Source organism: Podarcis pityusensis (assembly GCF_964106645.2).
Source record: "Podarcis pityusensis genome assembly, chromosome: 3".
Classification (NCBI taxonomy): domain Eukaryota; kingdom Metazoa; phylum Chordata; class Lepidosauria; order Squamata; family Lacertidae; genus Podarcis; species Podarcis pityusensis.
Genome location: NC_138026.1, coordinates 60,379,992 through 60,393,711, shown reverse-complemented (window position 1 = coordinate 60,393,711; position 13,720 = coordinate 60,379,992). Strand labels below are relative to the sequence as shown.

The 13,720-nt window shown below is 40.8% G+C and overlaps 1 protein-coding gene and 1 long non-coding RNA gene across 8 annotated transcripts in view; one reads left to right on the top strand and one right to left on the bottom strand.

Moving 5' to 3' along the window:
* The window catches only part of LOC308473895, a 76,413-nt gene that overhangs the window by 9,284 nt on the left and 53,409 nt on the right, over positions 1-13,720 (bottom strand). The window lies entirely within an intron of this gene.
* The window catches only part of AHI1 (Abelson helper integration site 1), a 65,200-nt gene that overhangs the window by 28,288 nt on the left and 23,192 nt on the right, over positions 1-13,720 (top strand). For all 7 annotated transcript variants that reach the window (XR_013984343.1, XM_080999513.1, XM_080999508.1 and 4 more), the window contains exons 18-19: positions 1,313-1,512; positions 9,609-9,726. Coding sequence is in view for 6 of the 7 variants with exons in the window: in XM_080999513.1 (XP_080855639.1) it covers positions 1,313-1,512; positions 9,609-9,726 (318 nt within the window). In the remaining variant the exon portion in view is untranslated. The remainder of the gene's footprint in view (positions 1-1,312; positions 1,513-9,608; positions 9,727-13,720) is intronic.

Sequence of the window (13,720 nt, the reverse complement as noted above, 5' to 3'; positions counted from 1 at the left end):
CAAAAATGTATTTTGAGGACGGGAGTTTACCAGCCCAGATTGCTAGGCAAGGGCATGTCTGCATTGCCAAGAATGCCAAGCTTCTCTATCGAAACCTGTACTACAAGATAATCTCACTCTTAGGTATATATATTACAGACATAGGCATTTCAGGGTGCCAGGATGGGGTAGCAGTCTCAGTGTCCCCTGAGCTACATCCCTGCATGAAGAGAAAAGCTTTTTCGTTTGTGTTTTTTATGCTCCTGCTACAGCTCAATTGTTTGCAGTGGAAGGGGGAGGAATTTCTGGTGTGGACATGCTCTTATGGAGCATCTTTTGCAATGCAGGAAAGAAGCCCTCTACCTCAGCTATTATATAAGACCTTTTTCACAATGATTTTCATTTTTTAAAAAGATTGTAAAGGCAGTGAACAAGAGAACAAATGGCTTTGGGCCTTTCGTTATTCAGAGATAAATGATTTTCTCTGTAGTGCTTCTAAACTCTTTACTCTTTATAGGCAAGATTTTCAGTTGTCTCCCCCTCTCAAATCACATATAGTAGAGCAAGTTTGTTTCAAGTATTTATATGCTGTCTTTCTGCTTTCAGCCTTGAGGCAGTTCAGTGAAGTCATATAAAGTATCCAGTCTATGTTGGCCTTCCCAACTTGCTGACGTCCAAGTGTTCTGGACAGAGGTGCCAAGTTGTGCCCAACATTGGGGGGGGGGGGCGTTGAGTGTGTGTGACCCCACAGCCCAGCCAGGCCAACTCAGCCTGCCATCCTCTGCCCGCCTGCCACCTTACCTTTATTTGCCGCCACTGCTGTGAGGCTGAGGTCAACTCTTTCCCCTCCATGAGGCCCACTTTGGCGTGTTTCTTTGGATTGCCAGGGTGCCTTCCCAAAAGATAAAAAGCTACTAGGGACCAGCCAGTTAGTATCCTCTCAAACCTGATAGTATCTTTCTTGATCTGTGGTATACATACTATCCAGGCATAGGGAATTAATTATGACTATAGTGGTACCTCGGGTTAAGAACTTAATTCGTTCTGGAGGTCTGTTCTTAACCTGAAACTGTTCTTAACCTGAGGTACCACTTTAGCTAATGGGGCCTTCTGCTGCCGCTGCGTGAATTCTGTTCTCATCCTGAAGCAAAGTTCTTAACCCGAGTTACTATTTCTGGGTTAGCAGAGTCTGTAACCTGAAGCATCTGTAACCCGAGGTACCACTGTACAGATTTTTAGACTAGTCAGTTTTTTGTGGCTTCTCTGATCCAATAGTATACAGTCTTTTATGAAAATATGAACTTAGTGCTGTTCCAATATTTTTCATCTGCAGTTGCCCAACAAGAAGCTGAATTAGTAAAAGATTTTAGAGGATTGAATCTATCCACATCATCTAGAGGTCCACAGATTTTTAGCAATTCTGCTGATATTTCTGGACAAAAAGACTCAATGTCTCCTGCTGACCAGTTTGCCAGTGCTGCAAGGATGTCTCTGAGGATGCAGAAAGTGAAACAAAAACTGGATTCTGTTATGGTATGGTTACATTTCTTTATTATTTCCCACTAACTGTTCATCTGTAGTGGGTAAGGTGGGAGGGGAGGGATTTAGGTTGGCTTCTTCAGTACCTCAATCTCTTTGCACCTTGGGGAGGGCTTCTCCTTGCAAGGAATCTTTCTGCTATTTGAGGATGTCCTACTTCATGTGCTCTGTTGTATTAGATCCATCAGAGCTTGAGTGTATCCGACAAAAATAATGTCTACTCTCTGTCTTCATTTTTGTTGTGCTTATCCAAAATATACATATCAGCTAGGCTCAGCTATTACTGGTCCACTAGTGCTGGTCGACTAGTTTGCATATGCCAAAGAAGCACGGCCATTCTAATGATACAGGCCCTAGCATCTTGAGTCACTGTCTTCTTATCTCTCTACAGCTACCTTTGAAAATGGAATGAGTAACCTCAGATATACCCCCAGCACCATGCTCTTCTGCTTTAATGTAACTTTTAAATGGACCGAATTAACCACTATCCAATACTGTTAGAACATTAAGTATTGGGAAATGAAGCTTAACTAAGGTTTGCTGCTTTTCATCACACCTCTCATCATACTATTTATTATTCGTTTTATCATATTTAAGATATTTATAGGCTGCCTTTCTGAGCAGAATTCTCTGCAGGCAACTTTGCCAGAAGGAACCACCGCCATATCCATAGCCTGGCCACTTGCAGCAGAAAGTAGGGGGAAGACAACGGGGCCTGATGCTGTTATATGACAGCAGTGAGATTGGTCAGGATCCAGCAAACTTTTCCCCTCCCACCCCATGAAATGCCTCATTTCATGGCTTTCTGCTGGCCCTTGCCAGCAGGGATAACACCAGTGGGCCACAGCTGACAGAAGGCCAGCTTAGCTGGGGGAGCTGAGTGGACCAGCACCTCCATTTGGTGCAAAACACTCACTTCACTGTGGAAGAGCAAATTTGGATTGTTCTACCCCACGATAGAAAATCAAAAATATAACAGCCAAAATACGCTCTCAGCACTTAATGAACGAGCAATAATAAAACACCCACCCAGTCAAAAAGAAAGACAGTTTCCCCAGATTAAAACGATTGTTGTTGTTTAAAAAAGCACAATATTTTATAATAATAAAAACAACAGCCCACAAATAGATGTATAGCATCTTGAAAGCATGTTGTTACAAGGTGCACCAGCCAGGGTTCATTAACACTATCTCTTTAGCTGTATTTCAGACAGGTTTGCAGCAATAACCTTGCTCTGTAGGGATAAGTGTGGTATTTCCTAGATAGCATGCACTTTGCTGTCTCTCAGTATTTTACCTCCAGCACTTCCTATTTCTGTCCCATTTCCAAGTGGTGGGTCACAATAGCCTTATGCATCCTAGTAGGTGCAAGAAAAGTTGCTACAAGGTGGTAAAAAAATTTACATGAAGGGATTTATCATCTGAGATCAATATAATTAAGTATGAAAAAGCTGTAAATATATTGTTATTACTTAAGGCAAAATAGGCACACACAATTGTATACTTTTATAGCTGCCAGAAGCAAATGCTTCAGAACTAAATGAAAGACCTCTCTGAATCTTGATTGAAGCGAACATAATTACAATTTTTGGCATGTCTTATAAGTGACAAATGTTTATATTGTACCTCCAAAAGTATGTATAATTATGTGTTATCTTTTGAGACTGAGAAAAGGTGTGGCTTATTCAAATGTAGATATATCCTTGTATTTATAAAATAGTCATAGTATTTTACATTTGCCTTCATTTGACATAGTTGCAGGTTTTTTTATATTCATCTCAATAAGTTTAATAAATGACCACCACTTTTGCTTTCCCTCCTCTCTTCCATTTGTACCCATTCTTTTTTGGCAATAATATATTTTACTAATTTCAATATACAAACTACCTTTTAAGAATTTCTCTCTCTTTGTCTTTCCCTTAGCAGTGAAAAAATTCAGTTTAAAAGCTTTCATTCAATTTATTTGATTCTTCTTAATATTTTCCAGGTTTTCTAGTATGGATTCCATTATTGAAATTCAAGAAAAAGCAAAGCCAGGGCTTTGATGTATAGGCTTTATGTAGTTACTCACTGACAAGGATGAGGCAAGCACTTGCACGTCAGGGAGGCTTGGAAATGTGACACACACACACACACACACTGTTCAAATACTAGCAGCCCATTTTGGATCGACCAAATACTTGCTAGTTTGATTCCCCAGCATCTCTGCTCCACTGCTACCTAGCTCACTTAATATTGCAGGCGCATGCTGGACCCCCTCAATCTTGGGGGCAACCTGGAGCTTCTGGTTGGAGGTATCAATATTTGGGGGAGGGCACGTTTTGCCAAAGTACAACACTTTCAGTGGTGGTGGGGAGCCTAAGTTCAGGCTGGGATCCAAAATCGCCGGTGAGAACTGAGCATGCTCAGTATTATTATTATTATTATTAATAATAATAATAATAATAATAATACCCTGTCCATCTGGCTGGGTTTCCCCGGCCACTCTAGGCAGGTTACAGAATATATAAAACATAATAAAGCATCAAACATTAAAAGTTTCCCGATACAGGGCTGCCTTCAGATGTCTCCTAAAAGTTGTATGGTTCTTTATTGACATCTGAACCACTACCAAGAAAGCCCTCTGCCTGACTTGGAGGAGAAGCAGAAAATGGGGGGGGGGGGTAGCAATGCAACTGAGTATCCTGGAGAGCAAGCCCAAAGAGGAATACACCACATTGCAATGCTTTGTAGCAGTGTCACTTGTGTATAGCCAGAGCAGTCCCAGTTATCTGAAGCAGTTGGGTCCTTGGATAGGCAAAACAGCACTATCCACACGCAAGAGGAAAGGTATCAGCAGACGTAAGGAAGCCTCAGCATCTCTTCAAACCAGCCCAGTAGAGACTTTGCATGCTCAGCGTCCACAGAATGCTGACCAAGTAATGGGGGTGGACAGAAAGGAAACCAGAAGGGAGAGGAAGGGAGAGGAATGGAATGAACCAGGCCCATTGCATGTCTCATTTGCGACTAGTTTTGGGTTGGATCCAGAATTCATTTAAGTGCTACTAAGTTCATGGTAGTTGAGGGACCCTTCTGAACAGCATGGGAGGTGGTGCCTACAGAGGGAAGGGGAATCAGTGAAAAGACCTTCCCCCTCGATCCAGAAGGAACATCTATGAGATCGCAGCCTCATCTATTAATGGGAGGAACCCTTCTGTTTGCTGAGGGCAAATTTGGCTCCAACTCTGATTGCACCAGTATGGTGCTGCAGTGTAGTTGATTCTTTTCTATAGCTTTTGAGAAGTTTGCTCAAAGCCAGTTGTGCAGGATGTTTCAGAGTACAAGCAACTTGCATTGTGCACAGAAGTAAGACTAGATAGGGGTATGGGAGGTGCCGTCTGCCTGAAAACTGCACAGAGAAACGAGACTCTAATTTTAGAGTCCGGTGGATATCTTCCACATGCAAGTAAATCCTCACTTGTTTTGGCAATAGCTAGACAGCAGCTTTTTCTATGATGGCTTACTTTTCTAGAAATGATGTATGATTTGCCCGTAGAACTGTAAATACTCAAAATGCGTTAGGAAAAATTCAATATAGGAAAATATATTTTCCAGTAAATTCTTTTCTAATACTAATTGGCTTTGCCTTCCTTGTCGTTATTCTGTGAGCAATAAGTGACATATAAATAGCGGCAAGTAATATATTTATATGTAGGATCAAAGTTCAGGTTTGCATAGATTATATTGCAAAACTATATTTTTTGTATTAGAGTGGTTTTGCATGTGGGGCTGCTCCAGTATTGAACAAAAGAGTGCAGTTTTTCTAATAGCTGACTATTGTCAGCTTCCTAGTCTGAGGAAATCATGATTTAAGAACTACTGTTTGTTCAAGAACAGCATGTCCCAAAGGCACAAAACTTCAAAAAGGAATCTTAAAAACAAAAAGAAAAGGCATAGTGCTGACTTTGCCAGCCTAATTTGACTTGCAAGCATATATGAAAATTTTGATTCTATTAGTTGAAAAGGTCACAGCACTGAATTATCAAAGAAATGCCAGAGAAATAGTTATTCACTTGTCCGGTCTTGAACTTGCTTCAATTCTCTTTATTTCTGTGTACAATTCACTTTTTTTACATGAAAATTAGGCCCATGGAAAATGAATATTTGCATAATTTACATAGAACGGCCATAATACAAAGAGAGAATGCAAAGCAGCTTTGTTTAAACTTGGCAGAAAGTATGTGGCCTTCTCTTTAAAAGCACACACACACAAACCCATCCCTGACATTTTTGTACTTGCAGTTTTACTCAACTCAGACTTTGTAGTAAACTGTCTGTGATAAAACTGTGGTTTATAGGTGAAGCAAGCCCCGTGCATTGTGAAAAAATGAGTTGATTGGTGTTAACTATCTTAGCCAACCTTTTCTTGTTGTTGAAAAGGTGTTTAGCAATCCCTTCCCACAGCCTACATTTCAGAAATGTGGATTGCTTCACTGTGATTGTCCCATAGATGTTTTTACATGCTGGCCGATTAAAAGGAAGGAGAGGGGGAAAGTAAAAGCCAGGCAGCATCAAGAAGCACGTGTCTACTTAACCTGTTTACCGTAAAATATACTGTAAAATATTTCCATTTTGCTCATGTGCCTCACAAACTGATAATAGCTCAGTAACAGCTCCAATAAGTGCTTGGCTCCACAGGTTGTATTGGGTAAGTGTCAGGTACTTCTGCTGCTCACTTTGGGGAGAGGGGTGTTGTGAGCAGATGTATCTCCGCCTCCTTTTTCTGCAACCTGCTTGTTCCCATAGAAAAGTAGTTTGAGTGCATTTTCAGGAGAGAAGAGCCTGAGCATTGACTCAGGAGCAGAGAGAATCAGGAACATGCATACCCCATTCATGAGAACAGAAGATTCTTCCCTTTAGGCAGTGGAATGTTTGGCTAAGTCAATGTTTAGAATTTATGTTGGGAATATGATTGGCTCTAAAGAATTCTCATGGAACTAATTCATTTCATGTGGGTGTGCACAAGGGAGCTTCCTATTTAATTTTATCTGTAGTCCTCTGTTCTTTATGGAGTCCAAATTGCACCACTGTTGTGGCATATTTTACATTACTACTGCTGCTGCTGCTGCTGCTGCTGCTACCAGATAATCATAGGCAGAGACATATAAGAGGGTAAGGAATTACTGGTATATTTGTTTCTTGTAAACATTAGTTTTCTGAATAATAATTAATCATTATTATTCATGTTAATTTATTACCTGTCCTTCACCCCAAGGTGGCTTACAGCATTAAAACACATTATTAAAAACAATGCATAACAGCTTACAACTATAAAAAATAAGGTGGGCCCTAAAAGCATAGGGGACTCGGGTGACACTGTGGGTTAAACCACAGAGCCTAGGACTTGCCAATCAGAAGGTCGGCAGTTCGAATCCCCATGACGGGGTGAGCTCCCATTGCTTGGTCCCAGCTCCTGCCAACCTAGCAGTTCGAAAGCACGCCAAAGTGCAAGTAGATAAATAGGTACCGCTCCGGCGGGAAGGTAAACGGCGTTTCCGTGCGCTGCTGTGGTTTGCCAGAAGCGGCTTAGTCATGCTGGCCACATGACCCGGAAGCTGTACACCGGCTCCCTCGGCCAATAAAGCGAGATGAGCGCCGCAACCCCAGAGTCGACCACGACTGGACCTAATGGTCAGGGGTCCCTTTACCTTTACCTTTAAAAGCATACACAGCAAGATTCAAAAGCCAAGGTAAGAACATGCATAATGAAGGTGCCAGACCCACCTCTGTGGGCAGGGAGTTCCACGGTTTAGAGGCTTCCACAGAGAATGCCCTCTCTCAGGCCGCCACCCCCTCTGAGGGCGATGGAATTATTAATAGGGCCGTATGCCAATCTCAGCACCTGAGAGGTTCTGTAGGGAAGGAGGCAGTCTTTTGGATACTTGGGACCTGAGTCATTTGGGGCTTTAAATTCTAACCTTGAATTTGGCCCAGAAACCAACTGGCAACAAGTGCAGCTTTTAAAAAACGGGTTATTTGAGATCTAAATGGAAACCCAGCCAGAATCTGGCTGCTGCATTTTGGAGCAACAAGTTTCCGAGTCGTCTTTAAGGCCAGCCACACATAGAGTGTGTTACAATAATCCAGTCTGGAAGTTATCAGAACATAGAGTACAGTGGCCAAGTCATCCCTATCCAAAATGATTTGTAGCTGGCAAACCATCTGGAACTGAAAAAAAGACTCTCCTAGCCACCGAGGCCACCTGAGCCTCCAACAACAGTGTTGAATCCAGGAGCACCTGCAAACTGTGAACTTGCTCCTTCCAGTGAGTGTTGATAGAGCCCTTTTGAAGTCATCACCATGATGACTTTCCAGAAGTATTGTTCACAGTGGTAATTTCCAACATGCACAGCCAGGATCATGGTACACCGTGCTATAGTATACCTCTGTATACTATTATGTGAAGGCATTTGGCAGCATGAACTGGCCCTAAATCTAATCTGAGCTTTGGCAGACAAAGGACTCGGTTGAACCACACCTTAGTTTTTGAAAAGATTGTTCTAATATGCATAGCTTAGAAAATCAACAAATTTCCATTGCTGCATTACATTTCTATCCCACCTTTTTTTTGCTGTGGACCCCAAGGCAATGCAATGTGTTTCACAGGTGATCAAGTCATTGACCAGAGCTAGGCCTGCTAATTTTTAGCAAGGTGTTACCTGCATATGTCTTCTGATTGACTGCAGAACCAAGTAATTAATCTAGCCACAATAAGTAAATAATCTAGTAGAGGTAAAATTATAAGACAAGGTGACTGCAGAACCTTCTCCCTTCTAGGCAAACTTTTGCTGGCCACATGCCAGTGTTGGCTGGGGCCAGAGGCAAAAAAGGGCAGAGTAATGGGTGCAAATATTAGAAGAAGAAGAGTTTGGATTTGATATCCCGCCTTTCACTCCCTTTAAGGAGTCTCAAAGCGGCTAACATTCTCCTTTCCCTTCCTCCCCCACAACAAACACTCTGTGAGGTGAGTGGGGCTGAGAGACTTCAGAGAAGTGTGACTGGCCCAAGGTCACCCAGCAGCTGCATGTGGAGGAGCGGAGACGCGAACCCAGTTACCCAGATTACGAGACTACCGCTCTTAACCACTACACCACACTGGCTCTCTCACCTTGGTACAGTTGGCTAATCATCCCTTTCTAGGCAAGAGTCATTATAAGAGTTTGTTGGTTTATTAATGATATTTTTATATTGCTTAATACGTGGCATTCTTAAGCTGTTGTCATGGAAGTTCATGGACATATCTAAACATTCAAGGAGTACGTGAAGCAAGGACAGGGATGGGATGTGACCTGGAGAGAGTCAGTTTAACCCTTGAGCCCAAGTGCCCTCAGTGTGGCACGTTCATCAACCCATAAGGACTGAGACCATGTGTATTAAATGAGAGGTTAAGCAAAGATCTCGAGAGCTTGAACAATTTTGATATCTTGAACTTTTCAGTAACCCCATATTTCAATGTCACAGGTTTTGAGTGTTTATAAAGTGAAAAGAACTAGATTAGCCGTGTTTCCTCTGAAAAAGTGGAGTGCAATTTGCTATTGGGGAAGTAAACAAATATTTAAGTTAGGTCCATTTTTTTCCTGAGTCAGTTATCCAGCCATTCAATCCCACTTGTGTGGCTTATGAATGAAAACCTAAGCCTTTACTAGAAAACTAATAACTCTGAGAGGAATGTTAACTAAACTCTTGTAGGTATATCTTAAATCAAATTGAGAATATGTCAGCAGAATTATATTACAAGCATAATATAGGACTATCGGTCCACAATAGGTGGACATATTTATTACTTTGCAGCATGGAGGCAACAGTGTTGATATAACAATTAAAACAAAACGGGGTGCCCAAAGGAAATATTGGTGTGTGTTTTCTAGAAGACAGGATGGAATCAATAATCTTTTATAATTGCATTTGCAAAAGTTTATTTTAAAATCTACTGTATCATCTTTTTGAAAAGCAAGCCATTGAAATTTTCTGTTCTTGCACTGATCTAACAATAATTTTGCTGTAAATTTTGTGTCCCAATGAGGAAATTACAACTTTCCTTTCCTTTTGTAGACCAGCTCCAGTCCGTTGCTTCCTAGTCCATCTCTCCTTTCACCACACTCCAAATTAAGTTTGGCAAGTACACTGGGCAAACCACCAATTCCTCTGTATCCTCTTCCTACTCAAAGCGGTAAAGTGATTTATTCTGTTTTTGTATCATACTCTTATTTTGGTTTCTGTGATTATATTCAATGAGCATATTCAATTCTTGCTTTTGTGTACATTTTTAACATGTTTAACATGCACACTTTGAACTAATCCCCAAGTGCTTTTAAGAATGCCACATTTTTATCTACTTTCAAAAAATGTGTATTGAACTGGTTTTATTGTTGTGGTGTTTGATTGATTGATTATACTGTATACTGCACTATATCTTTGAAGCAGTATCACACCACTTTAAACAGTCATGGCTTCCCCCAAAGAATCCTGGGAACTGAAGTTTGTTAAGGGTACTGAGGATTGCTAGGAGATCCCTACTCCCCCCACAGAGCTACAATTCTCAGACTGGTTTAATAATCGAGCCATCTTCCTGGGAATTCTGAGAGTGGTAGTTATGAGAGGAGAAAGGTCTAACAATACTCAACACGCTTAACAAACTACAATTCCAAGACAAGCTCTGGCTGTTTAAAGTGGCATGATACTGCTTTAAATATATAATGCTGCTGGAGCCTAAATAAAAAATAATATATGTTATGCAGACTCAACAGAAATGAATTGGAAGATCTGGAGTCCGTGTTTAGCAGCAATTGCTCAAAGCAGTCAGAAAAATAAAAGATAGGAAAAGCTGCTGGTTTCAAACTGCTATACAGATCATTAACATCCATATAAAGTAAATGGAGTCCCAATCCAATCACTGACAGGGAAAAAACTGTTGAAGGCTGGGAGCACTCATAATCATCACTGCCTCTGCCTGCTCTGGAATAATCTTCTTTGTCTTAGGGCGGGAAGAGAGAGGTGGATGTGGTGGCAGTTCATAGACTCAGGGCAGTAGTAGCAGGCTGCAAGCAAGTATATATTTGCCCACTGCTCCTACTCATGAACATTTGAAGAGAAATGTTTGCCTGTCCTTGAATTCCTAATTACCACTGCTTTCTGATCATTACATTTAAGTTCCCTTAAGACATGCACTTATGTCCTATAAACCTTATAGAATTGTAGTGGTGGGTGGGACACCAAGGGTCATCTAGTCCAACTCCCAGAAATTGAGGAATCACAGCTAAAGAATCCCTGACAGACGGCTATCCAACCTGTTTAAAACTCCAATGAAGCGGTCCACCTTTCAAGATATTTCATTCCACTGTTAAACAGCTCTTGCCATCAGAAAGTTATTCCTGATGTCTAATCATAGTCTCATTTATCGTTTGAATTCATTGGTTCGAGTCCTATCCTCTGGAACAGCAGAAAACAAGCTTGCTCCATCTTTCATGTGACAGCCCTTCTCCTCTTGATCTCCTCTTTACCAGGCTAAACATACCCAGCTTCCTCATAAGGCTTGGTTTCCAGACCCTTGATCATCTTCATCCTCCTCCACTGCACATGTTCCAACCTGTCCATAGACTTCTTAAACTGTGGTGCCCAGAGTGCAGTATGTTAATAATGTATTGATTGTTGTTAGCCGCCCTGAGCCCAGCTTCGGCTGGGGCGGGCGGGATATAAATAAAAAAATATTATTATTATTATTATAGCTTCCCATGCTAGGACGAGATATTGCTCTACACCCTTCAGATGCGGCCAAAGATAGCAATCTTGACAGCAGCTCAATTTCAAGCCATAACCCCTTGGCGTATCACAGCTGCTCATTCATGTGTCTATAATCCATTATTGGCAAGGCTATCTAACAGCACTTTTAAAAAGCAAAATGCATTCTTTAAGTCAGAGGAATGACACTCCAGAAATATAAACAATATCTACAATATCTCAAACTTATTTTAATGGATCTTTTCAAATACATGACCTGAAAATCAGGATTCCAGGAAAATCTACTACAGTATAAAAAATAATGCATATGTTCTTAGATTTTCCCCTGAGAAAATCTCTTCAGTTTTGGAGACATTGTAACACCAGGCTGCATTGTTATGGTCCTCATGCTATATAAGCATTGTTTTTATAGAGATGGGGTGGAGGAAATATCAATTTTTCATACCTTTCACCGTCAACTATATACTGTGAAGAAAGGAATCTGTGTTAAGCAGACTTGGCTCTGAGACTTTTTTATTATTGCCTGATTTGATTATTTCACCATAGGAATAAGCTCAGCCTCCTCCACTTCTCAAGATTGGGGGGTGGGGGAACTCAGCCCCATCCCAACAGACAGCCCTATAGAGTTGGCGCCTTTGTATCTGTGTAGTTTTATATTTTTCTCCTCCTTTCCCACTGACTGGTTTTGGAAGAGGGAGATGCAGCAGTCTGTGGCTGCAATGAAGAGCATTGCTCGGCTGCATTCATGTTTTTGTCTGCTCATTATTGTTGGATTGCTCTGTGCTTTCATCATAGCTCAAACATAAGGGAAGGGCCATAGCTCAGTGGGAGAGCATTTGGCTTTGAAGGCAAATGGGCCAAACTTCTCCAGGTTGGACTCCCGCTGCCAGTCAGTGTAGGCAGTACTGAGCTAGATGGACCAATGATCTTGCTTCAGTATAAGGCAGTTTCTGGTGGAAATGAAGCCCTGCATAAGGACTTCCGCTTCCACAGCAGGGCTTCTACCCCATATGCTGTTGCTGATGGTATGATCAGATGAGTGCAACATTGAATTCCTCACTGTGCTTCCCAATCTACCCTGGGATTGTACAAATAAGGGTGGGATAAAAGTATACTTAATCAAGCTCATCTTTTTCATAGCAGTCCCATGTTGGGTTAACATCTTCTTCAAACTATCCACTTTGATATTATGAAAAGAAGATAAGGGAAAGGAATGGAGGGATAGGAAAGATAATTCCTGAAATAAATTGCATTTAAAATACTTTGATTCTATGGCAGCATCATTGCCTACTAGGTTTGAATACAGTTAGAGAATCCCCATTTGAAGTTCTAAAACTATTTATTCTAGAATAGTGCTGTTGATCAATGGATCTGGTCTAAGAAGTACATTGAAACCTTAGCAAGTTTATTACTTTTGGACAGGTCCTATGCTATATCTGGACATGATTCAGGAGTTAACCACATGGGATCATTTCCTCAGTCAGAACAACTAACCTCTAGAAATGTTTCCTCTTTCTTAGGACTGGGGAGACTCAGTTCAGCTAAGCATAATTTAGAGCTGCCTAAAGGCAACTCAGCTAATGCCCAGGAAAACTACTGAATCTTGCTTTCCAGAAAAGAAGTGTAGCAAAAAGTGAGATCTGAACCAACCGGAAAGTTATAAAAGGGCATGTTTGTCCTTATGAAAAGATTAACAAAACTGATTGGGTTTTTAAACACAAAATTCTAAATGGGATCTTCTAATCACAAAGATGGTTTAGCATGTGCTAAAGATAATGTTTATTTAACATTATATGGCTATTTCTGTAATGACAGCAATTTGGCTATCCCCCCCCCCCCCAATTTGGTTGGTTAGTTTTTTTTTAAATATGACTTTCCAGATTCCTCTAGTTGACTGATAATTTTCTAAAAGTAATAGTGCAAATGTCAAATAACATGCCTTTTAAATTTTTGGCTTACTTAATCTGTTTACGTTGAAATCAAGACCGCACAGATTCCTCCATTATGTGTTCTTTTTTCATGTTTTTTCATGTTTTTTTCTAGGCATGTTAATTAAAATATTTAACTGGGGAAATGTAGAATACTGAGCACAATAGCTGCAAAACTTTGAAGATTCCAAAGCTTTATCAAGTGAACATAACTCATATTTATGTGAAATTGGTATATGTTAGGATAATTACTGCTGCGCCTTTGGGATAAAGGAAGTATTGTCAGCCAAATTATACAAGGGTGTGGATTAAATCAACCATTACTCTCTACTTGGCATTGATCATTGTGGGTTGCAAAATCAAGATATGACGTAGTATTGTGCAAATTACTTGCCAAAATGTGTTCCTGCCATTTCTTTAATTATATGGTAAAGTGGTTGCAGGGGGGGGGGAGGCAGCTATAAGCAAAGGATTGAGTAGAATTCAACTTAGCTTTAT